This window comes from Schistosoma haematobium, chromosome 4, assembly GCF_000699445.3.
Source record: "Schistosoma haematobium chromosome 4, whole genome shotgun sequence".
Classification (NCBI taxonomy): domain Eukaryota; kingdom Metazoa; phylum Platyhelminthes; class Trematoda; order Strigeidida; family Schistosomatidae; genus Schistosoma; species Schistosoma haematobium.
The window spans coordinates 25,118,766-25,146,502 of record NC_067199.1 but is presented as its reverse complement, the minus strand read 5'-3'; the positions used below and the strand labels follow the sequence as shown (position 1 = coordinate 25,146,502).

At 36.5% G+C, this 27,737-nt stretch overlaps 1 protein-coding gene across 1 annotated transcript in view; it reads left to right on the top strand.

Annotated features, from left to right (window-relative positions):
- Positions 1-4,427: 4,427 nt before the first annotated feature.
- The window catches only part of SYNJ1 (Synaptojanin-1), a 64,219-nt gene continuing 40,909 nt past the window's right edge, over positions 4,428-27,737 (top strand). The window contains exons 1-5 of the mRNA XM_051219339.1: positions 4,428-4,862; positions 16,044-16,436; positions 18,836-19,105; positions 19,998-20,156; positions 25,449-25,604. Of these exons, the coding sequence (XP_051066607.1) occupies positions 4,467-4,862; positions 16,044-16,436; positions 18,836-19,105; positions 19,998-20,156; positions 25,449-25,604 (1,374 nt within the window). The 5' untranslated portion in view covers positions 4,428-4,466. The remainder of the gene's footprint in view (positions 4,863-16,043; positions 16,437-18,835; positions 19,106-19,997; positions 20,157-25,448; positions 25,605-27,737) is intronic.

The window sequence follows — 27,737 nt, the reverse complement described above, 5'->3', positions numbered from 1 at the left end:
TTAATTGCCTTCTGATATTTGGCTTCTCGGGGATTTTATGGAGTCATTTGGAACGAGCTTCTTACGCCTTCTGATCTATTTGGCACGTGTTTCTTGGTAGCGGTGTTCATAGTTAATCTCAACTCGACGCCACGCTACACATGTAACGGTTGATCGGATTCTATAAAATAGACAACCAGGTTTTAAAACAGATGGTGTACGTTGTGAACTCATCAAGTATGAGGAGCGGCTTTATATGAATTAGATTTACGATGCAGTTAATTGTTTGTTTTGCAAAAACATCCGTCTGAATGAGCGAAAAGCAAGTTGTTTTTTTAGGCTGAACTGAAGTTTTGGAATTAGATGATTTGTACTTTTTTATTCTATCGTCATTATGTTTTTGACTTATAGTCAGCAAATAATCATTGATTCACATCTCGTTCTTTTAGAAGACTCTAAGGGAATTGATGTTCAAAAAATGGCCTGAATCCTATATTCAGTTCTTGTGGCGACGTCAAACAGTTCGCTGAGTTGCTGACTCCAAAAATAAACAAATTCATCCTAAAATAATTTTGCTTTCACTAGTTGGAAGTTGTTTTTCGTCTGCTGACATTTATGGTAGCTATTATTTAAGTCGCTGAACTAAGTTTTTCATAGGATCTCTGGGCAGAGTATGAAACTATCAGCCCTAGTCTGAGTCTCTACTTGAACACCAAAGCTGAAATGAAGGTATGTCTGCCTGAAGGACCCTTGTCAACTCCATTTTCTGACACCAAAACGTACTAAAGACCGTTTTCACTAAAACACATGGTCAAACATTTGAGAAGGATGAAAAACGAAATCAGCAAACTGTTAAGATGTGAGCAACTTACAAAAGAGAATCCAACATTGTGAATTTTGTTTGCAAATGGGTTGTCAGGGTTCATTTCCTTCGACGTCTTCACGTAGCCATGCCGTAATACTGACTGAATGTCTGAACAAACTCTTACCTGTTAGACACTACTAGTCGCTTCTTTACTTATGAAAAGCTTTGTGGCGATTATTTAGATCCTACCGGACTTCTGCTTTTTATCTAAGATAAATTATTGGCTTTTGTAAAATTAAGATATAATCCTTATATAGCCACATTTGCGTCTCAAATATTGGTTTTATACATCTGTAGAATCAGCTGTAATGCTGTTACCGCGGTGAGTGAAATTTCAATATATCTTAGTATGGTGGACTTAGAATAACACTCCAAGATACAAAGCTCCTTCGACACAGTATGAGTGATTATGTTAGTAACTCCGTGAAATTATGGTCTTCTTCGTTATCAGTATTGCTCTAATAATAGACCTAAACCTAAAATTGTAGATTTGTTACGATGTAACTGCCTAATCTATAAGATCTGACGTGGAATTCACATCATTGTCTACCCTGATTCACTGCATTGTAACAATTATCAATATATGATGGAGAACACACCTAGATTAGAGATAAAACAGTTTATTTAATATGGATAAAAATAATGTTACATCAGACCACGCCTGCTAGACCTAGTCATGCCATCCGATCAATTCAAATTGTTTCAATTCCTTCTTCATCGTTGGGACTTTTCGCGTGCTAAATGTTGAATGTCTATTTTCACAGTTGTTACGTGTTCAGCCTCGAGGATTGTGTGGTTAGGGCCCCATGCCACTACACTACTCTCCCACTGGAATCAACATGATGTTGGTCCGATACCAAAGTGAGTGGGATTATCGCGCACCGGAGGTTACCGAGAATAATAAGAATTCTCCGGGTATTGATGAACTGAAAGATAAATCAAAAAGAAGGGCGGCAGCAACTGATCGGGGAATACACGTAATAATTTTAAGATATCTGCCTTCATGCTTAGTACGCTTAAAATGAAATTTAGGTGAAGATTATTTGAGCTAAGCAAAGTAAGATTATTATAATAAAATGATTCCACATAGGGATACTTTAATAAGTCACCGTAAAATGCGTAGTAGTAGCTTTTGGTTAATAACTTAACTTACAGGTAGTAAGTGTTTCGTGTTTTAAAATATTAAAGGCAACCAATATTGTAGAAATGTTAATATTGGTATTAGTTTCGGTTTAAACTATGAAATCAAATAACGATTATGCCGGTAACCTGTCCATATATGTTGATTTCCGATTGCATCCGTTATAGTAGGCTAACTGAAAGAAGAAAAGCATTAACTTGGAGAATAATTCCAACTAGTGTTCTAGTTAGTTTGATACGGTTTATTTAGTTACGGGGAGATCCTCTCGACCTCATTAGTAGTACTACTAATACACATGAGTGGTCATCAAAACAAAATTTAAATACGTGAGTAATAATTATGTGAATTTTGGACAGATAGCTAGGAAAAAATCGTTAAACATGAGTGTATCCGTAAAAGACATGCTCTAGACTCAATGTTCTACGTTGCCACAGACCATTTATTTATATTTATACCTGCCGACTGATGGTGCATACAAGTTAGTTGCAAGTATGCAGTTTACCATAAGGCGGAATACGATTTAATTGAAATATAGTGATTGGAAGATATTGAAGTCAGTTAAGCCTGTGTGCCACATTACTAGGTGATGTAGTGCTGCTATATGTATCCGTGTAAATGAGTTTTTACAAGATAATTAACAGTGAGTGATGCTCATGTGATTGTCAGGGAGAACATAAGTTGTAACCGAGAGGAGTACACTCTCAACTCATGTCTATGATTTGCATGGATGATTGTGTCGCTAAACTCCCAATAAGACTGACAAAGTTTCGAGATATTCGCTGAATGAGCGACCGATAGAGAAACATGCTGTAATCATTTGCAGCGAACGAAGATAACGAGAAAACAACACTTTAGTGATAATTACAAGTCAATTTGTTGGCGGATTTTCTTAATAGTTTTATCGATTTTATTAATCATATTACGTGATCGTCAAGTCATGACAACGCTGTAAGACGATATCCTCAAACAATTATGTTTAAGTGGTTAACGTTTTGGTTGAGAATTAGCCAGTGGAAAACAGGTATTGTTACTTTAGGTGATTTTAAATTATCGAAAATCCCTAGCGTTAGCGAATCCGAGCTGCCTGATTATATTGAAAATTTCAATTTAAAATTATTTGTCTACATAGTGTTAATTTTATTAGTAGGCTCCGGAGTTTAGATTTTTTATGTTTGTTTGGCCAGCAATTGCCTGAGAGTTAATAAACTAGTGCAGTATGATAATACCCCGATTTGGTGATTATATTCGTCTTTTTAGGCAAGTAATGTGAAAGACCAATTTATAAACTCAAACACATTCAGCAATAATGACTATGATGGGTGCATTGAAAAATGTTAAAGGCTATTCAAACGACTTTTAAGTTTAAAAGACATGGAGAAATAATGCAACGCATATACGGGCCAGGTTAACATGAGGGTTGTTGAGGTATATGACAATTTAAAAATAATAAACATAGCCAGAAAAATAATTCTAAAGTTAAGACTGCTTATTGAACTTCAGGAAGGAATATAGCGCGTTATAAACTTTCCATAAAAAGTTCCTGCATTTAGCCTAGTGACATTTACAAATATGTGGCGAAAGCAACTGGAAAAAATATATATGTTAAGTACAAAAAATCATCCAGTAAAGTAGTTAAACTAGCCTGGATTATTTTTGTAAATCAGCTTCAATAGACGACATATATAAGGCCATTAGTGACTAGTAATGGTCCAAAAGCATCGAGGATAAACACGAAGGAAACCGATCCCAGAGTGTTTGGTGCTGTTGACCATTTTGTCACTCGCTCGAGTCAGGACAAACGAATGATTCTAGATAATTGAGTGGCTGTCATTGTATGAACCATCTAAAGTGACCTTATTATTGCAGAAAACTTATAGAATAAAGTCACCGTAATTTCTTGGAGTAGAGACTTAGTGGTTTAGCAATGGAACTCGAAAATTGGAAATTAGGCAGGAAGTGGTCGGAAGAAAAGATATTACAGGATAGTTCATAGTTTAAAACGGGCAAGAACGTAACAAACTAAGAATAACTTGTTATTATTATTCACACTGGACACACTTCTATCTGAGAGAACTCGGTCAAGCGTCCTTAACAGATCACGTTTGGGAAAGTTGTATTGCTCATCGCTTACGATAACTAGTCGGCTTATGTTCCGTAGAATGAGTTTCATGAACTTTTGGCTCAGTTATATGCTTGTGTCGCATGTTTGTTTACTTCTGATTTAGTTGACATTTTCAAATATTGGGTAACAGTGGCATCTTCTAGGAGCTCTAAAGCTCGTCATACTTCATATTCTAATTCAGCGCAAGTAACCCAGTCTCCTTGCTGATGGTGATTGAATACTCATTTTATCAATTTTCGACATTCATTTTTCTCGCCAAAAGTTAGTAGAGTTGATTTGCAGCCTCAAGGTTATCGCCTGACCCTGAACATTTTGTGGCGGGTGTTTTGTCTGTTCCTCAAGGTCATCGGCCCTCAAAAATGTCATTTCTTAAAAACTGTCGTGTTTTACTAAAGAGTGCGAACTCGGATATAGGACAGTCACCTCAACAGTACAATGTTATATTGGAAAATCGATTTGTGAGAGGTGCTTTATTATTTGATTCAGGGGCTATCGCACATATCAGTACTTATGAATTCGACTTTCGAAAGTGCCAGTATACGAAAGCTGTTGACGCGTATGCATGCCTAGGCGTATTAGTTCCTATGATATCACCTACTTCAGACTCGAGCATTATGGCGCCACAGTCTTATATTGTATTGGTTACTGGATGTACTTCTGTGGGCAAGTTGCCGCTCTTTGAGGTTTTTCGCATCACCAACGTGCAATTCATCAATCTGAAGTGTCAAGGAGTTGAAGAAGACATCTACCCTGATGTTAGTTTTAGTATTTTTGGTTGAGACGTTCTTTTGGATTGGCCGCGCTCTATTTAAAAGGACAGTGGTATTCTTTCTCGTTGAGTTAATTAACTGTTTTGATCGTAAATTACTCATCAAAACTACTGTTTACACTTTAATTGTATCTACCCCAGTTAAAGTGATATTTTATTGAGTTTTTCGATTTTGCTTCTGTGTATTTATTGCATCGAAGCATACTTGGTCGACTTTTACTTGGTTTATTTAGTTAAGGTTTGAAAATCCTTCTACATATCCTGTTTTCGTCACCGTTCTAGTTGATTTTCAAGATGGCTAGGTCTACTCATAAATGTGGACAACCATACTGCTTATTTCCCGTGGATGAAGGGATGCAATGTGATGAGTGTAATAAGTGGTTCCATAAGATGTGCACCCGATTAAGCCCCACTGCATATAAAAGGTGTTCAAAGCCCAACTCTCATTGGCTTTGTAGTTTTTGTTGCTCGAGCAAAACATTGCTTATCCAGGAAGCAATTAGTCTCCTGGTGTTGGCTAATAAGAAGGTTGATGAGGGCTGTACTGATAACATTGGTACGGATGGCGAAGATTGCGTTAGTATCGTAAGTGCTATCACGGCGCAAGCCAGACATCTACCTGTGCAACCCGCAGTTAAACTTTCTCTCCCGAAACGATCAGTGAGTGACACGTCATTAGACGTTGGTGGCCATATTGCTACAGCAGCAACCGGTGACCCAGATAAAACAATTACTGTCCCGAGTTGTTCTAATGTAGACGTTTCGACTGATGGAAAATGGATGACGCGAAAACGCAGAAGAGTAGGAAAGACAGCTAAAACTAATGACTGTTTACTTGGTAAGTCCTTGGTGGACTCTCAGACCAATCCGCCAAAGTCTCATAGTAAAGCTTCGTCTGACATTGTTGTGAGTCATTCGCTTGACTCCCAGGACTCTGTTAAAATAAAAACTAGTCGTAAACTACCAGTAGTTAAAATACAGGATCTAACGTCACGGTCGAAAGCTGTGAACACAGTTTCAAAAGAAGCTAAACCCATCCCTAGTTTAATTATTTGGAATCTAGAGGAGTCGAAAGACAACGACCCTGCTAAAAGACACGCACATGACCTACAGTTAGTGGAGTCTGTGGTAAGGAATGTACTACCTGAAGAGGTTTCAGGGGTACATATTACAAAAGTAATACGACTTGGTAAATGGGTTGGAGGCGAGACCCAACCAAGAAGGATCCTGAAGCTGGTTCTCGGGAGTTTCGAAGAAAGAGACATATTATTGAAAAGCGCACTAAAAACTCGTGCCTCAAATATCCGTATTCGACCAGATTGGCCGCTTGAGGATCGAATCAAGTGGAAGAATGCTCTTACGGAGTTGAGGACTCGCAAATTAAATGGCGAAAATAACCTTACCATTAAGGGTTTTCGGGTAGTCAGGTCTTGGAAGCCAATGGTTCCGAGGCCTGTATGGGTAGAACGATTGATTTCCAAAACACCTTAAGTGTGTGCTACACGAACGCTCGTAGTCTTAGAAATAAAACGTCCGAGCTAAGTCTGATGGTGCAAGAATTATGTCCCGATATAATCGTTGTTACAGAAACTTGGTTCACCGTTGATATAGACTGTTCTCCTTTCATTGCTGGTTATATCTGTATCAGAAGTGATAGAGTTTCAAGTCGCAAGGGGGGAGGTATAATATTTTACGTTAGGGATCACTTTCGTATACAATCAACCATATCGGAGGCTCATATCAGTGGCACATGTGAGGTTGCATGTTGTAAGATTAAATCTAGAAATGGGTTAGTGACTATAGGGGGAATATACCGTAGTCCGTCTTGTCTGGCTGACGACTTTATCCTAAGACACATCTGTTCTTGGAGTATGGCAGAATGTTGTCTCATCATTGGGGACTTCAACGCACCGCATATCAACTGGATAGAGCTTACAGCTCCAGGTAGTGGTTTCGATAGCGACCTTTTATCTACCGTTATTCAGTGTGCACTTGTACAATGTATCACAAAACCGACACATATTGATTTGCAACATGTTCCGTCACTGCTGGACCTCGCCCTCACCCACCACTGTGAGGATGTCTTTGATATTCAGCACCTTCCCCCACTGGTGAACAGTGATCACGTCGTAATTCACTTTAAGTTTAGGACACATGGTATACAATTCGTATCTGCTCCACCCCGTCCCAATATCTGGCGAGCTAATATTCCGGAAATCAGAAACCGTGCTATCTCGACCGATTGGTCGGTCGACGCGGATGGATTGACCGAAGATGAATGGAATAAGTTTAAGGCTACATTCGAGTCCGTAACGTCTCCGTTTATCCCATGGTCAGCACGTAAGCTATCACATTGCCCTCCATGGATTAATAAGGAAACCTGGAAGCTGTTAAAGCGTAGGAAACATTTCTGGGACTTATTCTTGTTGACAGGTCATGCACCATTTAAGCGTGAGTATCAAAAATACCGTAATATCTGTAAGAAAACCGTAGCGAAATCCCGTACCACTTACGAACGACAGTTAGTATATGATAGCCGTACTTGTCCGAAACGATTGTTTTCGTATGTTAAACGGCAAATGAAACGTAGTGATGGTATTCCCCCGTTGCTGTTACACGAAAATTCAGAATTACTAGCTGAATCAGATCGAGCAAAAGCTGAGACTTTTTCAGATTATTTTAGCGAAGTCTTCTCTACGTTTATTGTAACAAATACTTGTCCCACTCACACCGAGATACCAACCATTGAATCCGTACAGGTGACTGAGGAAACTGTCCTTCCGTTGATAACTAACCTCAAACCTGGTAAGATACCGGGCCCTGACGGGTTACATCCACGGTTGCTGTCATCTCTTGCGGACATTATTTCAAAACCGCTTGCAACACTCTTCAACATGTCCCTCTCACTCGCCCAACTCCCTAGAGATTGGAAGGACGCTATAGTTAGTCCTATATTTAAGGACGGTCAGCGACAGATAGTATCTAACTACCGGCCTGTCAGTCTAACTAGCATAGTCGTTAAGTTACTCGAAAAGATAATTCGGGTTAGGTTGCTAAGCCACATAGATTTACACTATCTGTTAGCTCCTGAGCAACACGGATTTCGTAACAAGCGTTCATGCTTGACTAACTTGCTTATTGCGAGGGAGGATTGGACAGCAGCCCTAGATCACGGTCTGTCTGTCGACGTGATATTCATAGATTTTAGCAAAGCGTTTGACAAGGTTTCACACGTAGGTCTTATGCAGAAGCTCACGAGCTTCGGAATAATAGGTACTGTACAGGAGTGGATAGGAAATTTCTTATGTGACCGCAGACAGAGAGTTAGGGTCAATGGAACGCTATCCGATTGGAAGCCGGTCAAAAGTGGTGTACCCCAAGGCACCATCTTAGGCCCTCTGCTCTTCCTTCTCTACGTTAATGAGTTACCACTGTTACTTAGGTCGTCGACATTATTGTTTGCAGATGATGTGAAAATCTGGAGAACAATAAAAAGTGCGGCTGATCATGTGGATCTTCAAGCTGATTTAGACGATTTAGTTAGATGGGCTCGAGAGTGGGGCTTAGAAATCAGTGCTAGGAAGAGTGTACTAATGCACGTCGGTCACGGTAATAGTTACCGTTACACTATTGAGGGTAAACCTCTTCCATGCGTTCAAGAGCATAAGGACTTAGGAGTAATATTAAGTCATGACTTAAAAACAACTGCTCATTGCAAAGCAGCCGCTGTCAAACGTTTTCGTGCGTTATGGTCACTTCGCCGAGCGTTCAAATCTTTTGACGAGGAAACGTTTCGAATTTTATATCCCATATATGTTAGACCACATTTAGAGTACTGTATCCAAGCAGCTAGCCCGTGTCTAGTAAAGGATACTAACTCCCTTGAGCGTGTCCAGCGTGTGGGAACGAAATTAGTGAAGGGTCTTTCTAGACTCCCTTACGATGAGCGCTTAAAACGCCTAAATCTTTTCCCCTTGTCGTATCATAGGACACGAGGTGACCTTATACTGGCATTTCGTATCTTTAATTATGATTTGGGTGTTAATATGTCTTATCTTTTTGCTCCCTCCAGCACTAATAATCTCCGAGGTCATAGCAAGAAGGTTCATAAACCACGATCTAATAAACTTAAAGTGGGATCCCGTTTTTCTCATCGAGTAGTCAATGACTGGAACGCCTTACCCGAACAAGTGGTATCAGCCCCATCAGTGAATACTTTCAAGGAAAAGCTGGACCTTCACTGGAAAGTAATGTGTCAGGATTAACACAGGTTCATCAACCTACTATCCTTATTACTGAAGACTGAATCTATCCAACTGGATGCTGTTTTTCTGTTTGTTATAGTAAATATTTTTAGGGATGTATAAGTTCAGTCTCTGAAATGTAACTTGCTGTCTTATCAGCATAAAATCGCTCATCGGATTCGTTCGACTTATTTTTTGAGCATTATGTGTTATCGCTTTTATCATTATCATTCCTTTTAGGTTTGCCTATATCGAATTTCTGGTTTATACCCACAAAATAAATAAGTTGTCGAGCGAGTGGCTAACGCACCTTTCTTTTGGGGCTAAGTTAATTATCTACTGTCGAATTTTAGGTATCCTCCAAGGGGGTCACTTCTAAATGGAATCGATAGACAACAAATAGTAACTTCAAAATTGACGTTCAATACATATACTGATAATTTAAGATCACCTGCCTATTTGCGGCAAAGTAGTCATTAAGATAGAAATCTCTGCTATTATTTATTCTATTCTTGGACTTCGTTCATCGGCTTATGTGGAACACGAGGTTGTAGGATCTCATATTCCAAATTAGATGTGAGACTGAAGAGTTTTAAATAGAAATTATAGGACCGAGGAACCATTGACTTCTGCTACTATATAGGCTGGAGGTTCGCCATTGTTATTGTGGATGGTTCGGCATTGCTTTGGCAAGTTTTGCTGACTGTTCATGGAAAAAATTGGTTTTCTGGTTAACCGATTTCATTCATACTGGTGGTTGCTTTTCAGTGTTCCCGAGGGCCATTGTCATTGGGACATTGTAAGGCATGTCGCCATTGCTAATATTAATCAGTTCGACTGTCATGTGAGCGGAATAGGTCAATTTCGACCTGTTCGTGCTGTGCATAATTGATTCACGCGATCATTGATCGGAATAACTATACGTGTGACGTGAATGTGCATATGAATGATGCGAATGGTCCACCAGGGTGCTTAGTACCTGTGTGGTTGCTCCACATGATTGATTAACCTCTTCCTTTTTTGGCTCGTAGATTTGGTCTATGTCGATGTGTCTTTTGATTTCTCTGACATTCTTGGATTTTCCTCAATCTTAACTTTTTACGCTTCTCCAATCCAATTCGTGTTCATGTTTATCTGGATGCACTGATATCACTGACACCACATCATTTCGTCTCATTGCGTATCTATGTTCATTTATGCACAAGTAAAGATGGGCACCTACATTGTACAATATAATATTTTTTCATAGTTGGTGAAATTTATTTTGTAATTGGCTTTGAATTTGTCTGCCTTTGCTATTGTGTCTTTTGGTGTGCAGAGAATGGAACATGAGAATGGTCTGTCTTCAGCACTGGATAACCAAATGATCGGAGTTTTGATATAACGTTTGAATTTACCTTTTTGTGGTAAAAATGGACAAACCTATAGGAGTATTTTTAACGAGACTATAATTTGTGGACGAAACAATCGGATTTAAGATATCTGGCCTTAGACTTCGGAGCTGGATTACTCATCAACATGGCTAGATAGCGTTTTGCGATTTTATCTAGTGTCAGTTCCTGTTGTAAATCTGGACTCTAATTTTTAACCCTACTGTCCATCTGCAAATCCTAGTCTTAATTCTTCACATTAGTTTATAAACCCCATATAACCCTTGTAAGTAGGTGGACATCCCCAGGGCCACTTAAGCATTGCTCAAACGTCCATGAATTAGTCTCACCGACACTTGAATCATGGTAATATTGTTTGTATAAATCGACGCACGTCTCTACACACAATTTCTTATTTCTAAAACATGTTGTTTGATGTTATTTAATAGTAATCTTTATTCTATTGAGAGTAAGACTGAATTAAAGTTCCAATCCTCTCAACTTTAGATTTTTTGTATTCTCAGACTGTTTGTATTTTGCGCACCAACATTCATACAAGCACTCAATAATCCGTTGTGATCACATGAAGCATTGGAAATATGCATGTATGTAAATCAACACCCCAATTCGTGGTTTATATTCCTAGCTACGTTTATTGCTAATTTTAGTGTGATTTTGGATTTGGTATTTATATTTCTAGGTGACATTATTAAATGAAATCATTTTACTGTTTTCTATGTACAACTAGTTTGCTGTTGATATACTATCAGTTTGTTGATTTTTAATTTGAAGTAAGCTGACTATATACATTAATCTGTGTCTCTATTTCTGCAATCTTTGTTTATCTCCGACCGACCGAAGCTGCTACCTTGACGCGGTGGTCGGGCTTGCCTATCGTGATGACCCAACCGAGCTATATTGGCTGGAACATATGTTCCTGTAGGTTCTACCATGCCAGGCAGGTCGATTGGAGAACGGTAAGACTAAAAGCAGCAACTCAAGGTCTGAGGGCGAAGTCGTACTGCTGACTGTAGAGGGGTGTGACAGCAGTAAGGTGTTTACCTCGGACAACCAGCATCTGTAGCGATGCTGCCTTCCCACAAGGAGGGGTGGGGTTAGAAAAGGTCGACCATAAAAATGTCACACCTCACCTTACCTCACGGATTTCCGTCTCCGGCGGTAAGGCCCTTTGAAGAACGGAGCTAACACATTAAAAACCTTCCACGAAAAGGCCGTGCACGACCGGCCTCAAGCAGTTGTCCCTTGGGCTCTGCGGTCACGCTCCCAGGTCTTTAAGACCAACACTAATCCAATTTCCTTTTCAAGTTCCTCAAGAAATACCCTTCCACGGTGTGGGCAACCGGGAAGTGATATCAGCCCTCATACCTGTAACAGCACACGAGACCAAGGTGGTCACATTCAAATCCTTTCTACACCTCCTAATACCTCTCTTATCTCCATGACTAACCCTTCTCACGTCTCTTTATCATCTCGCACCACTAGGGCAAACGATTCGAGTACGCGGAACGCTATTCCTGGTCTCCTGAAACCACGCTCTAAACTACACGTAGAAGCTTTTAACGTCCGAATAGTGCCAAATAGGACAGCGGGCTTCCCTAGCTAGGACTTTAGAATCCCACGCCATCAATGTGTGCTGTGTCTCCGAAACGCGCATACAGGATCAGAGTAGCGTCATTCACTTGACCTCACCATGCCAAAATAAAGAACCAACTCGATTCACACTTCGTGTATCTGGAATCCCTGATTCTGCTTCCCATGGCCTCGCCGGCGTAGGTATAGCATTGAGTCCTAGGGCAGAACTAGCTCTCTTAGAGTGGATCCCAGTAGACAGTCGTTTGTGCGCTGTCCGACTGAATGGAACAGTAAGAATCCGAAAAGATAGGGACACTCGTCGTTGCCTCTTCGTCGTCTCTGCCTATTCTCCCACTGACTGCAGCGTAGATGATGTAAAAGATGAGTTTTACAGAAAGCTACCCGACCTTCTCCGAAAAGCTAGGCGCTCGGATGTAGTAATAGTGGCCGGTGACTTTAATGCTCAAGTAGGTAAACTAAGCGATAGGGAAAGACACCTGGGTGGATCTTATAGCATCGTGGCTCAAAGAACAGATAATGGCGACCGTCTGTTGCAGCTATGCTCAGATAACCGCCTCTTTCTTGCAAATACTAACTTTAAGCATAAGGAAAAACCAGCCACTGATGGAGGGGTTCGATAAAAGACTGTCGCTCATTCTGGAGCACATGCTTAGATTCAGATCATGCTGTAGTACGACCGCGTATCTGTCTGCGTCTTACTGAACGTAGGAAAGACGCTGCAAGTAAACCTCTTAGGGCCCTACTTAATGATAGTCAAGCTAAGAGTATATTTCAGGAACAACTAGGAAAACAGTTAGGCAGTCATGTATGTGATGCCCACCCCGAGGCAGCATGGAATGATATCCGAAAAGCTGTGGAAACAGCAGTGATATCTGCTAGTACGGTAACCCGTAAGGTTAGGGAGCAACACTGGATCTCAGCAGCATCTATCGCACTGATAGATGCTCGGAAACTCATTCCACCTGGCTCTGAACATAATGAAGAGCGGAGTCAGCTTAAGCGCAAGCTGACAAGAAGTTTACGCAATGATCGTGAACAGTGGTGGGTAGCGAAAGCAAGAGAGATGGAAAAGGCAGCGGCAATAGGTAATAGCAGACAATCATTCAGACTTGTTAAGGAAACCGGTATTAAGAAACCGACTGTTAGCGAAACAATCTCAGAGAAAGATGGACATATTATACATTCTCAATCCAGGAGATTGGATCGATGGGCAGAACACTTTAGGGATCAGTTCAACTGGCCTTCAGCCACACTTTGGTTTCCCACGATCTCCAGTCAACCTGAATGGCAAGTTAATGTAGGTCCTCCGTCTCTTTACGAAGTTGAAAAAGCCATAGGAAATCTGAAACGAGGGAGAGCAGCAGGCCCTGACAGGTTTACTCCTGAGATTTTTAAGGATGGTGGTCCAGTATTAGCAGTGAGATTACCGAGGTCTTAGGTAGAATTTGGGAACTGGACGTAATTCCATCTGACTGGTCTCAATCACTGATTGTGCCGGTCTATAAGAAAGGACAAAAGTCCTCTTGTGACAATCACAGAGGAATCAGTTTGACAAATATAGTGTCTAAAATATTAGCTTCAATAATACTTCGACGCCTAACTAAAGCTCGTGAAGAGCAGACTAGAGAAAATCAGGTTGGTTTTCGACCTGGACGTGGTTGTATAGACCACATATTCCCACTACGTCAGGTTCTAGAACACAGACATACGTTCAGACGCCCCACAATCGTGGTATTTCTCGACCTTAAGGCGGCATTCGACTCTGTTGATCGTAAGGTTCTATGGCAGTGTTTGTCACTGAAAGGAGTACCAAAGAAGTACATTAACCTTGTAAAGGCTCTCTACTCGAACACAACTGGTAGAGTAAGAGCTTATGGCGAACTGTCATCAGAATTGATTACCTCAAGTGGTGTTCGTCAGGGCTGCCCACTCTCTCCACTCTTGTTCAGCTTTGTCATTGACGTACTTTTAGAGATAACACTCTCCTCATCTAAATTTCCAGGGGTTGAACTTCTACCGGGAGGTTCGCTTGTTGACTTAGAATATGCTGATGACATAGTTTTATTTGGTGAAGACGCTGACAAAATGCAGAGTCTTCTGATCACTCTAAGCAACAATGCAAGCATGTTCGGGATGCGATTCTCTCCCTCGAAATGCAAAATGTTGCTTCAGGATTGGGTTGCATTGACACCCGAACTAATGATAGGGAGTGAAGTAATTTAGTGTGTCGACCGCTTCACTTATCTTGGAAGTCTGGTCAGCCCTTGTGGTCTAGTGTGTGACGAAATCTCAGCACGGATACAGAAGGCTCGACTAGGTTTTACCAACTTGCGTCATATATGGCGTAGGCGAGATATCCGTCTATCAACCAAAGGACGGGTTTACTGTGCAGCAGTTCGTTCCGTCCTACTTTATGGCAGTGAAACATGGCCATTAAGAGTAGAGGATATTCGTAGGTTACTAGTATTTGATCATAGGTGTCTTCGAAATATTGCTCGTATATCCTGGGACCATCGAGTAAGTAACACAGTTGTTAGGAAACGGGTACTAGGTAAGGATGGCAAACCAATTGATGACGTAGTGAAACTTCATCAGTTGAGATGGCTTGGACATGTGTTACGTATGCCCAACGACCGACTGCCTCGACGTGCGATGTTCAGTGGTGTATGAGTGGAGTAGGTTGGAAGAAAGCTAGGGGCAGCCAGACCAAATTATGGCACAAGTCCATGAAGTCACTGACAAGTGGTCTGAGTCATGTCGGTAGGTGTAGACTACCTGGTTGGGGACCGCGAGATGATAGCAACTGATGGTTAGAGACCCTGAATGACATGGCTCGAAATCGTTTGCAATGGTGCAGGTGCATCCACTCTTTGTGTTCTCCCAAATTTTGATCTCCTTATTCCTCCTTGTCCCTTTTTTCCTCTTCCCAAATTTATTTCACTGTATTATACTCTTTAAGTAACATCTCCAAACCCTAATTTTCCTGATTACTGCTTATACTCTTATTACCCCTACCACTACGGGATTTTAATCGACCACTGCATCTCTGTGCTAATGTGGTGTGGCAACTCGAACTGATGTACATGCGTACGAAGTTCTACGTTGTTACTGACTGACTGACTATCTCCGTTTCGACGTTCCAATATTTCACGTGGTGGACTTTTTGGCAATGTATAATTACTGTTTAAACGCAATTGATTCTCTAGAATTCATTTCGGATTCTTGTTGGTGTACAACTAGCATAATATCATTCGTAAATATCAATCCTGGTTTATTGAATGTTAGCAACCGTTAAAGTGATCTCGTTTTTCCACATGAAACAACAGGTCCCCTTACTATCCTATAACTTCGGCAGCCCACTTAAATGCAGTTAAAAACATTGATGGTTAAATTTCAGAAAAACCCTTGGATTTAGTGTTCACTTAATTTTTTTTATATTTTGCAACAGTCTTTGATATTTTTCAATGTTCGATACAGCATATTGTAAATTTCAGTACTTATTTGCATATTGTAACGTTGCACTAAACAAATGAGCAGCTGTAGGTGATCAGTTATCAAGTTTGCGTCGTTAAATACTGAACAGCGTTTCATTTTCATATAAAATTTTCTGTAGTTCTTTCATCAGGAATGGATCAACCCACAATTGTTTTACTGTTTATTTTTGGTTAGTTAGCCATTTCTATTCTGTGTTAACTGCTTGAGGTCCTGTTACTAAAAGTTCTTATTGGTATTCATCAGCAAACTACATCAGCGATGTCCATTGTTTTCAACTAATAAGCTGTAGTTTAGTGTTTTATACCACTTGAAGTCACTGTTAGCTACAACATTAATTGTCATCTAATAACTGATTTGCCCACCTTTGATACAATTAATTTTTTCTGAAAGTCCTTATACTTCTTGGTAAAATTCTCAATTGTTAGGTATCATTTTTGTTTACAGCTCCGAAAACTGCTGTCATCGGGAATGTTTTACTTTGCCCGATCCAATATTGATGGGAAACCATTCGATTTAACTGTTAACATTCAAAATCGAAGTCGTTTGGGTGATGAAATGTTGACTTCCAGTGATATATACACTCGGGGTGATACTGGACTAAATTTTCTGTGGAACAAAGGGTTGATGGGACCTTTGATACGAGCTGGAATCAATCCTAGTGATTGGTTGGTATCCATAATATGTGGTGGATTCGAGGTTTGTACAGTCTATTGCAGCGCTGGTCAAGCTCGAGTTGGTGTCGTATCAAGAGTGTCAGCTCAGAGACCTGGTACACGTTTTCATGTACGCGGGATAAATGATTGTGGCGATGTTGCTAACTTTGTTGAAACAGAACAGGTGGGTAATTTTTCAAAGTGTCCATCCAAGATCAATTTTACGTATGATAAGCACTGAAACTCCACACAAATGTTTCATTAACTGTTATAACTCTCTTTCTTACGGTTATGACCCAGCTATTCCTATTGCTTAGTATTCTTGGACACCGATTCACTCGACGAGACTCCAAATCAGAACACGGTTGAACAGGAAAGAGATTATATTTCAAATAACAAGGTTAGATGGAAGCAAGATGCAAGCCAGAAGCACAATAGGAAAAACGTCAGTATATTTATAGTTTTTACATAAGAAGATTCCAGAGTATTCTCCAACTATCGACTAGTGCTGATTGGATAAGAATTAGCCAATCAGCGTGCACCAAAGCAATCATGCATTGAGCATGCTTTAATCTAGTCTATGTCCCGCTAACATTAACCAAGGAGTTGTTCTATTATTTTTACGAATTATGATTTAATAAACGGTTGCAAGACTGTCAAAATAAATTTATAGAATGCTGATTGCGATGACATGGTCGATTGATAACTGTTTACAATACCAGGATAACTCAAACTCTAGAATGAATTGAGATCAAAGATAAGACCGGAATAATGGGTTATTTCTTTATTAAAATCATTTGAAATATAAGCGATCAGGAAATATTGATTTCGTAGGTTACTCAGATTCTAATGAAAGTTAGATATGACATTAGGCCAAATGTCCCCTTAACATATCAGTTATGCTGTTGGTGTTGTTATATAATAATGTACGATAACTTATTGAACATGTGACATGTCCATCTTTCACTAGATCTCTTGTTTATCATCGTTTTTTCTCCTGAAATATTGTGGTAGCTATGCAGAAAGTTTTATGAAGAAATATCAACTATTCCATATTTCCTTCGTACGAATATCGTGCATGTGATCACTAGAGCATAACCAAATAACTGAATAATATTGAAGTTAAGGATAGGGGTATACATAAGGAACGTACGTTTATCACTTTATGGCTAGGATATCATTCGTGTTAGATTACTGTTTTCTTTTGATGTACAATGGTGATGAGAACAAAATTATGTGAAAATGTCATAATGTCCCAGCTCATGAATTTAGTGAATATTAGCTTTGATTCTTGAGCATATCTATGGGCTGTCTAGTTGGTGTCTATACTATGATAATAGTCGATTATCGATGATTTAGATATCATGTGCACAGACTCGTTCTTATATTACATTTGCACCTACATTTTTGGTTTTCTACGAGATAAGCAAAATATTACTTTATGTCACTTGATCCGTCTATTAGCTTCTATTTTTGTTTCGTTGAAAACGGTTGTAACTTACTGTTATCCTGATTATTATTGTTTTACTCTTTTTAAACATTTAAGTAAATTTAGTCAAACAACAATTTATTTCATTCAGCTTGATCTACTGATAAAATTTAAAAGTATGAACAAGATTCGCAGAATAAAATGAATTCGTTATATTTTGAGGCCTCTTATCAACTCTTATAATTGTATACAAAGTTTTGCACATCTTAATCAGCGATGACAAATCTTACGAAATAGCACAGAAATACATATAAAACAGGAAGAAGATACAAATCATTTTACAAACTAGTTAAGATTGATGAATATTTATGTGTTGAAAATGAATTCATACAAAAGAAGGGAATGATATAATAACTATCGATAAAGAGGCAAAATGAAATTTAATTTTTGTTAACAAATGAGTAAGGAATATACAATCAAGCCACCTAGTTCGTATAAAATTCAAATTAACGTCCGTTAGTAAATAAATACCAGAGGACTGTTGTGGTTGTTCGTTTGTCACTAGTTTTCTTATAATGTTCATAATCTATTTTTTTCATGACTTAAAATTAATAATTAGTAAATGGCGAAAGGGATATCGAGTTTTTATCTTTTTAAACAAAATACTGGCTAACGGTATCATTACCAAGGTTTGACTTGATAATTTCAAATAAATTGAGCATTGGGTAGATTGTTATAAGTAAATTAATATATTTGTAAAATCCCAATGAGTAGAAAAATTGAAATTTCTGACGTTTCTTGACTCCGTGTAAGCCACTTCTTCAGAGAATGAGTAAAAATTTTATTATTTCTTCTCTGATGAAGTGGCTTACACTGGGTCATGAAACGTCAGAAAATCTTATTTTTCTACTCATTGGGATTTTACAAAGCTAATAATTTACAACATTAGCTTACTTGTACTTTACATTTGTTACATCGTTTTATTGGTTAAAATATCATTCGTTAATACGAAGAAGTTATCTATTCATTTTTTTCAAATTCCCCTTCCTAGATTGTAAGTTTAAATCAAACTTCATTAGTTTTTCATACATAATTTCATCACCATATCTCTCTTTGTTTTTTTTTCAAATTTCTTTGGAAAAATATTTGGATAGTTTATCTATTTAGGTGACTCAGTCAGTAGTTATATTCAAGTTCGTGGTACAGTTCCATTATTTTGGGAGCAACCAGGTTTACAAGTTGGTTCACATAAAATTTCACTTAGTCGACCGTTAGAAATATCAGTGAGTGCATTCGAACGTCATTTTATGAATTTAATATCACAATATGGATCAGTTGGTGTTGTTAATTTGTTAGGTTGTAAACAAGGCGAAGCAATGCTTAGTAAAGCCTATCAGGAACAACATAGAAAATCGTCTTTTCGAGTAAGTTTTGTTTCATGATAGTTCATACTTTCTTTATAAATATTTTATTTATAATGAATGGATTATTACAGAAATTTCCTGATTACTAGTTTAAATTGAGTTAATAACAGTTTAAAGTAAAAAAAACTAAATAGTTATTGATTGTTATTTGTAAGGGATTGGTAATATTCAAGACTGAGTTTGATCTGTTTTGAAGATTACATTCTGCTGAACAGTTCTAAATATCAGAAAACATGCATTCTGGATTTCATTACTGACCATCATTCAAATATAATCGGATTTAAAGTGGAGCTTGTTTAGAATCTCCTATCCAATAATGTGATATTACCAATCTTTTTTTAGAAGGATCTACACTTTTTGTTTTGACTAACAATTGACAGATATTATAATAATGATAAACAATCATACATGACATATCCAACAATTTTTATCGTCAGAGAATTTATATTTGGGAGTTGTTGACTACAGTTTGTAACAATATCCTTAATCGTATCAGTCACTTTGTTTATCGGTTTATTTTAATATAAACAGAGGGATATAGGGACTAAATTTTTCAAACTACTCTGTGTGGATTGATTCCATCATCAATATCATTTGTTTAGTAATAAATTTAATGCTGTTTTTGCCATAGATTGTCTTGTTTTTATCTACTTTTTTTACTTAATCTAAGTTTTTGTCACGTCATTAATTAATCATAGATATTTCGTTACATCCTAATTGCACCACTGTGGTTAAAAATGAATAAAACGGGGCATTGATTATAATGAGATGAATTTTCATATCATAATGCATATAAATTAATGTAGGTTTATAGAGTTTTTTCCACATTACTTCCTTTCATTTGTTCTTTTTTCAATGTCACTTGTTTGGTGTACTTCATTGTTAAAAAAAGAATACTATCCACCATATTATATTTGATTATCATTCGGAATTACAATCGAAAGGTGCAAAAAGTTTAGAATGGATAAATCAACAGATCAGTCGGTTAATTGATGATTGGGGATATTTCTATGCAAATGGTCAACAGGTAGAATTATGTCAAACTGGAGTGGTAAGTATTCCAGCCTTTTGTATATTAATTATTGACTTCTTTGCATGAACCTTATAAATCATATTTTTGCTTCCTAGATAGTAACGGAATAATAAAAGTTTTGGGCTCGATCTTGTGTGACAACATCCTTAATTAACCATACGATTGACGCAATCGTGGAGTAATGGCTTAACGGTCATAGTGTGGTATGTGTTACTGATATCCACACAAGCGGTGGGACGTGAGGATGTTGAGCGGACATCGAATGTAGATGGCTCAGCAGGCCGCAGGAGCGCAGGCGTCGGATGTTGATGCCCCGGCAGGTCGACGGAGCTATGGAGGTCAGCGCGACACAGACTCGACATTTTGACGGAGAGGAGAAGAAAGTGGCACGACGAGCAGAATCACCGCAAGAAAGGATGCTTTATAGGGGGGACGAGTGTGGTGTGGGTTACTTATATCCACACAAGTAGTATATAACGGTGGTCAGGTATAGAATGTAGTTCAGCAGAAGCTGGATAAGGAAAGAACGGAAACGGTACGCAGGTGGTATGAAAATCCATGTGCAATTAAATCTGAGACAATGGACTGATATTTGCAAAAGGAACAGTGAAGTTTGAGACGATGGATTAATATTTTGCAAACTAACTATTTACTATATGGTTCTCAGATTTTAGTGAGATGCTCTGTATTTAGTGTCAAATACATTCGATTGTCCCCACTCGTGTTCTTGTTCACTACAATAGTACTTTAATTATAATCACTAATGTGCAGATTTAAATTCAGTTCTATTTATTTATATTTAGACAGGAAAGTAGTATCACTGGCTTTGTTACATAAAGTATAACTCATAGCTATGTGTACTGGTGTGAACGTAAATGTAAAATTAATAGCAAATAAATTGTTCGGTTAGCATAATTAAAGTGACACCACATCAATGTATTTTTAATTGTAAAAGACTGAACATGCAGTATACTTATACATGAATTTTTAATATAACTATATAATGTATTACCTATCAAACTAAAGATAATTTTAATTAATATAGTTAAATTTGATTTTACCCTTCATTTCTTCGTATACCATTATCACTCTGCTCTACACTTTGTGTTGCGTAACCTGGTATGTTATATGTACTGAGCTTTCCCACTGAAGTGACGATGAAAACAGAATTATCCTGAGGCTCGTCACCTAGATGTGCTGGGATTCCATAGTTTATATTTACTTAGGAACTTAGGTTCAGTGCCTGTTACCTCAAAAACTAACACTATCTACTAAAGTAGTGAATTCATCTAGACACTAATTTATTCAACGCATATAAAGTTCTTAATAAGGATTTATATTTTTCATACTGTTGATATTCAGAACTGCAATTTATCATCTGACTGAAAAATATGGTCAGTTTCTGTTTGGATATGAACATCTTGGGCGGATCTATCAATATTGTCTGTAATTACAAGCCTTTACTTATAATTTTCTGTTCTTAGATTTCACAGGAATTATCTGACCAACCTTTGTTGATAGATCGACTTCATGTAAGGATTTTTTCACACTATGAGTTACTACGTCTTGATTATATTAATTTTCTATCTCCCTGAATTTGATATGGAGATTAAAAAATAGTGAGCTTGACGCACTATGAATAATTTCATGGGATAATGTGAAATCTGTGGCCGAAAACAACTTTAGGATTAATAACTGATTTTTCCGTTTGAATTTTCAAACATTTTGTGTACTTATAGCTTTCTGGCGTAACTTAAAACATCATTCTGTTTTCGGTCTTGTCTCTGTGTTTTGTTTGGAGAAGTAGCAATTTAAAATCGCTATACTATTGTACCATCTGTATCATTCCAGTTAATAAGTCAAACATCCTTGTCGAAATTATACTTAATTTAGGGTACATTGGAATTTGGTTGTTTTTTTCTCGATTTTTGTATTGAACCACTATAATATAGATTTCAAAACATAACCAACCAATGTCTACGGACCTGTTTTATTTTATACCTGAATTATTGTTTTTCAATGTAAACATAATTTCCGATGAACATTTAACTATTTATCTCTACTGATTGTATGTGTTTCAGTTAACACAGATTGAACTACCTTTCTTAGTGTTATTTGTTTTATATGATGATCTCTACATGGTTCTGTTTTCAATACTGTATATAATATAAATATTTTGGCTGATTGTAATACTTTTAGACCCATTAATTTTATTGTTTTTGGAAAATTTCCCTCTGTTATTTTACATATAAGTGAGTATCGGGGTTGTTACATGAATAGTAATGCATTACATAAAGCACGTAATCAACCATTATAAGTTTGACTCCGGCCCTTCATATTTCGGTCTAAACAGCTGGTTAGTATCACTAGTTTTCACTTAAAAGTGTATTTTCAAGCCGGTTACATAAATTTGAACTTTGTTGATGGATCGTACAAACCATATTGTTCATAGATAACAATTTCTATTAGGTACCTTTCATTATCAAGGGTCTCTGACTTAATTTTATAAGCTGAACCTAATAATAGGGATTAGATGAATTCTTGATTATTTTTTCTATCCGACTGTATCTATTACTATCGATAATATTATATTTATTCATCATTAGTAAATCTGTAACTTGTGGACAAGAATAGTAGCGTTGTATCCTTCTAACGGACACCATCTGCTGGTGTTACCTCAGATAACAACTTCTCATGAGTACTCATAATACTGCATGAATCCAACTATGGAAACTTAAGCAACTTAATCTTGTTCGGGATCCTTTTCATAATCAAACTGTGCACTAGTGTCATGTGTAAGCTGTCATCATATTACGACTCGAATACGTAATTTTTCTGTAATACAACGTTTAAAACAAACTTTTAGCTTTTACAGTTTTCTCATTGTCACAAACATCTCATCCATATTTAGGTTTTGTGGTAATTAGGTGGATTGAATTGTGATCTTGTAAAACTGTTCAGTGTTTCAATCAACGTCCCATCACGTGTTTCGATAAATCTGTATGATAACATTCAGTAGCTGTCAGTTGTTGTGTATTGCGATCATTACTTGTGATCGTCGAATAATATCTTAATCAATTTTTGTTTAGACTTTTTCCACTCTCCATCGTGCTATGAACCTTTTAGAATAAAACTTTGTGCATCACTCAGTTTACATTCGCACATCTAATAGTGATTGTTCAGTGTTGATAACATAAGCTTAAATTACTAACAATACTTCGATTGATAATCAAACTCAGTAACTAAGTTTATTTGTAAGGTATAATATTACGTAATAACCACATATCGGAACTAGTAGATTGACGCCGATTCAATCTCTTACCCAATGATTACAACTCCAGTAAGTCTGTTAGTTCACAATATTTTACTGATGGCTCCGCAGTTCTAATTGTTTTCTTTTTTAACAATGTATTTAAATACAGTTTAGTTAGCTCAGTAAAATGATGATAATCCGGTGACGCAAAAACTTTTTTGAAATTTATGTTTCCTTATTCTTTATCGTATTTGATGTTTAGGAACGATGTGCTACGTGTTAATCATTCCAGACTGACGTAGAAGAAAACAAGTTCGTCTACAGTAAAAGAAAGAGACAACTTATTTAACATAATTGTTATATGCCTACCTTATTCGCATATATGAATTTTTTTATCGTTGGAATAATGGCACTTACAATAACTTGTACTAATGAAAACAGTGTATAAAAAATTGAACATTAGTGTTACATGGTTCCAATAAATTATTTGAATATACTTTCTTATATAATGTTAGCTGAATTATTGATAAATATAAGAATAAGTCTATCAGTTAGTTATTCGACTGATTTAAAAGTCTGAAACGTGTGAGTATTTGTTCTAACTCATTTTTCAAGCATAAGTTTATGTACTAAGCTTTAGGCCATAACTTTTTTCAGGAAAGGCTTTTGATACTTCTCAGTGCAAGCTAAAGTTGAGGAAGCTGGGTTCGAACTTGTAACTCATTAAATGAGAACTGAATGCTTTAATCACTTACTCTACTGGTTTTTTGCGTGAATGAAATTGAGTGGAGTTTTAGCACGATAGTATGCTTCATTTTTAGCAACTTGGTAGTATGGAGTCGCTGTTTAAGTTACTGAATATATAGCGTTGCAAATTTAAAATGCTTATGTAATTGTTCACTAATCATAGTATACGAAATTTTATTTGTACATTTCGTTGTATGGTGTCTTAATGCTACACGTTTCTCATCGTGCAAACGACCAATTTTTGCAGTATTTGCTCGTTTTCTTTATTTAAGGTCACTTAACGGATGTTTCAACTTGCTAGCTAGTCCTGCAACTACACAGGACATATATACTTGCTACATTCGGTGTTCCTAACTTAACACAGTTCAAGTTTGGATAGGATTCCAGATAACTTTACTGTTGTTTTATGCTTGATTTCAGAGACCTCATAATAAGTTATTGCGAATAATAATAATATTATTATCACTTAATAGAGTTCAGTGTTTTTAGTGTTTCACTGTGTACTGAAGCTAAAACTATTATCTACACACATTGTTCAACATGACTATGAGAGCAAACAAGTCATATTATTGTCAGGAATTGTTACTTATGATGAATACAGAAGTGACATGTTTTCCTGGATGCTTGCTTGTATAAAAATTGTAGCATACTATGTGGACTTCTTGTTACATATCTCATTGGTTAACATTATCATTACTCTGTGTTCAAAGTTTTTCTTGAGTACCAGGTAATTGTCATACTGTATTAAAATTGAGATCAACATTCACTTCATAAAAATGTATTGCTAAACATTGATTACATTTACAAGATGTTATAAAAATAACAAGTAACTCTACGTTTTTCTGTAAACAACACTTGTTTTCTATGATCTCTGTACAATTTCATAATATCCATATATTTAATGTAAATAATCTAGAGTGTAAAATTGTCCACAATACTTTAATACTTAAAAATTCATACATAATCACTAGGTAGTTTTTATAGTGGAAGTGCACTACAACTTCATTTGGCTTTGTGGAAGCTTAGTATCAAATATAAATATGAAATCTTTTTTAAACACATAATAGTCTTAACAATATTTTATTTACGGATATTGAGTTGAATTTCTAGGTAGTTTCATTTATTTTTACACTTTACAGTCTTTCATGATGATGAACTTCATTCTGGTACACAATTTTATCGTCTTAATTACTGTTATTTTAATTCCTTCCGTTAATCATTTTTTTATATATACTTATTTAGTATAAATTTTGTTTTTAAATAGAAAACTGAGGTTTCTTTATATTGTTTATTCTGTTTTGTTTTTCTAGCTTAGAATAAATTGTGTAGACTGTTTAGATAGAACAAATGCAATTGAAACACTTGTCGGTGTTCAAATAATTCTTCCTAAAATGTTAATGAGCCTTGGTGTAAATGTTAAAGATCAACACAATGTGATAAATCGTTTTGTTGATGGAATAAAGCAGGTGAATTTATTCGTTGGTGTTGTTTTCATGAATTTTATTGTATCATTGTTTTTACCAGTGTATTCAATAGATCATTGGTGTTTTCAAACCAATAAATTATTCAGTCTTGAGAATAAGTATTTAGTTTTTAATCAAGAAGATATATAATATTTGATTAGTTGGCAAACATGCATTCAGAGGATTGCTTTGTTATATATAGTAAATATAATTCTGTTTCTAATAGTAATGGATGAAGTGTATAGACTCTAATATAGGTAGACCAATTCACAAAACCTAAGTATCAAATAAATCAAATTCATGAACTAATCATTTTCTTTTTGAGATTGATTTTAAATAAGCCTAGTAAAATAGCTAATACTGTTTATTTAGGAGTTGATTATGATCGACTATCATCAGTTAATACTTTTTTCTCCTAAAAAGAAGATGCCTATGCTTATTGATTCAATGAACGATACTCGTTTCGTTGAACCGATAGAGTGCACTCCTAATGAAATTACTCCACTAACTAATAATAATAATCAGAGAAATGTATTAATGTTAGTGTTATACTATTCCGATTTGGTATTTTAATATTTGTTAGGTCTTTAATTATTAGTAGTTCTTTTCTATTTGTTAAGTGAACGTGTATGCATGTAGTATGCACATCAATGAAAATACGTTCAAAGAAAAACAATATAAAATCTATGTTGATATAATTAAAACGTCTTTTTTAATATGTATTCATTAAAAGTTAATTATTATGTTAGAAACACTTTTTAGCTAAATATTTGAATGTCCATTAAGGGTCAAGACTGTAGATGCTAATATAAAATATTCGTTCAAGTTGAACAATTTAAAAATGCTGTACATATTTTATCACTAATAGAATAACGTTGATGTTTGAAGACATCGTTTTACTTGTGCCGAAAAATGTAATACTATGGTGTGTGCTACTTATGCGAACATACATATGTAGTATATAGCAGGAATTGGAAGTAGAATACCTGCCAGCATAAGAGTGAAATAAAATGAAGAGGAAGGAAAACGAACAGCAATCAGAATAACAGCAGGATCGAAAGAATGACGAAGTATGTAAATAACAACTGAAGGAAGATATGCAAATGATATATTTAATGTGTAATTCCCATATTTTACAAAGGTTTTATGTAATTTTGCATAGAACAATAAATTGATTTTCCTCACCAAGTGATCATTCACTACAATACCAGTGTATAGACAATATCTAACTCGTTTTTTGGACTATCTCAGCTAATGTTTTATAAACTTTATAACTATGTGACTAAGTACAAATTCATGTATTCGATTTTCAACTACGCTGGTTTTGTGAATGATAGTTATAATACTCATTTTTTAAAATCAAAGTTGGCGAAATGCAGTTCAAACTTGAGACCAATTTGTTGTACGTCATATGTCTTAACCACTAAGCCATTACCTTATTAAGGGAGTGTAGAATTCTGGATTATTGTGCAACAAATATCACGAATCAGTGGTTATTTAGTTCAAAATTCGTCACGATGGCACATATATATCCACTGTTTATCCTCCTTGTCAAAAACGAATTAAGTGACAACGGTTTAAAAATGAATGTTAACCTTTTAATTTAAGAAACATAACTAACACTCCAGGGTTCTTTTCTCAATGTTATAATTGTATGGATAAATCGTTGAACGCACTTTACTACTGTTGTCATATATTGAATTGTACGTAGGTGTGAGAGTAGTTTACTATGTTTTTGGAGTTATCAGTATAATGAGATCTATTTTATCTTGCTTACTTCAAACACCTCATGGATCTGATGATTTTTTCAAGTAATTTATGAGAATAAACAATCATCAAGTCATGCGTTTCAACTTGATCACGCATCTTTTATCTGAAATTATCGTGTAACGGAGAGACAATTATGCCTCTGTCTACCATATAGTTTCGATTGGCTGGAATTTAGAAGGAGTAATTATATTTAGTAATGTTTTGGTGGGATTTCAGAAAACAAGTGCTGTTGAAACACATGATATTTGTCACTATGCTCGTTGATTAGATTGAAAACAACACTTTAGTAGCAATCAGGTCTCATGTCCTTTCTTAGTAAGCATTAGAAACGTAACTCTCAGGCTTGTAACTGTCTTATTATTGTTC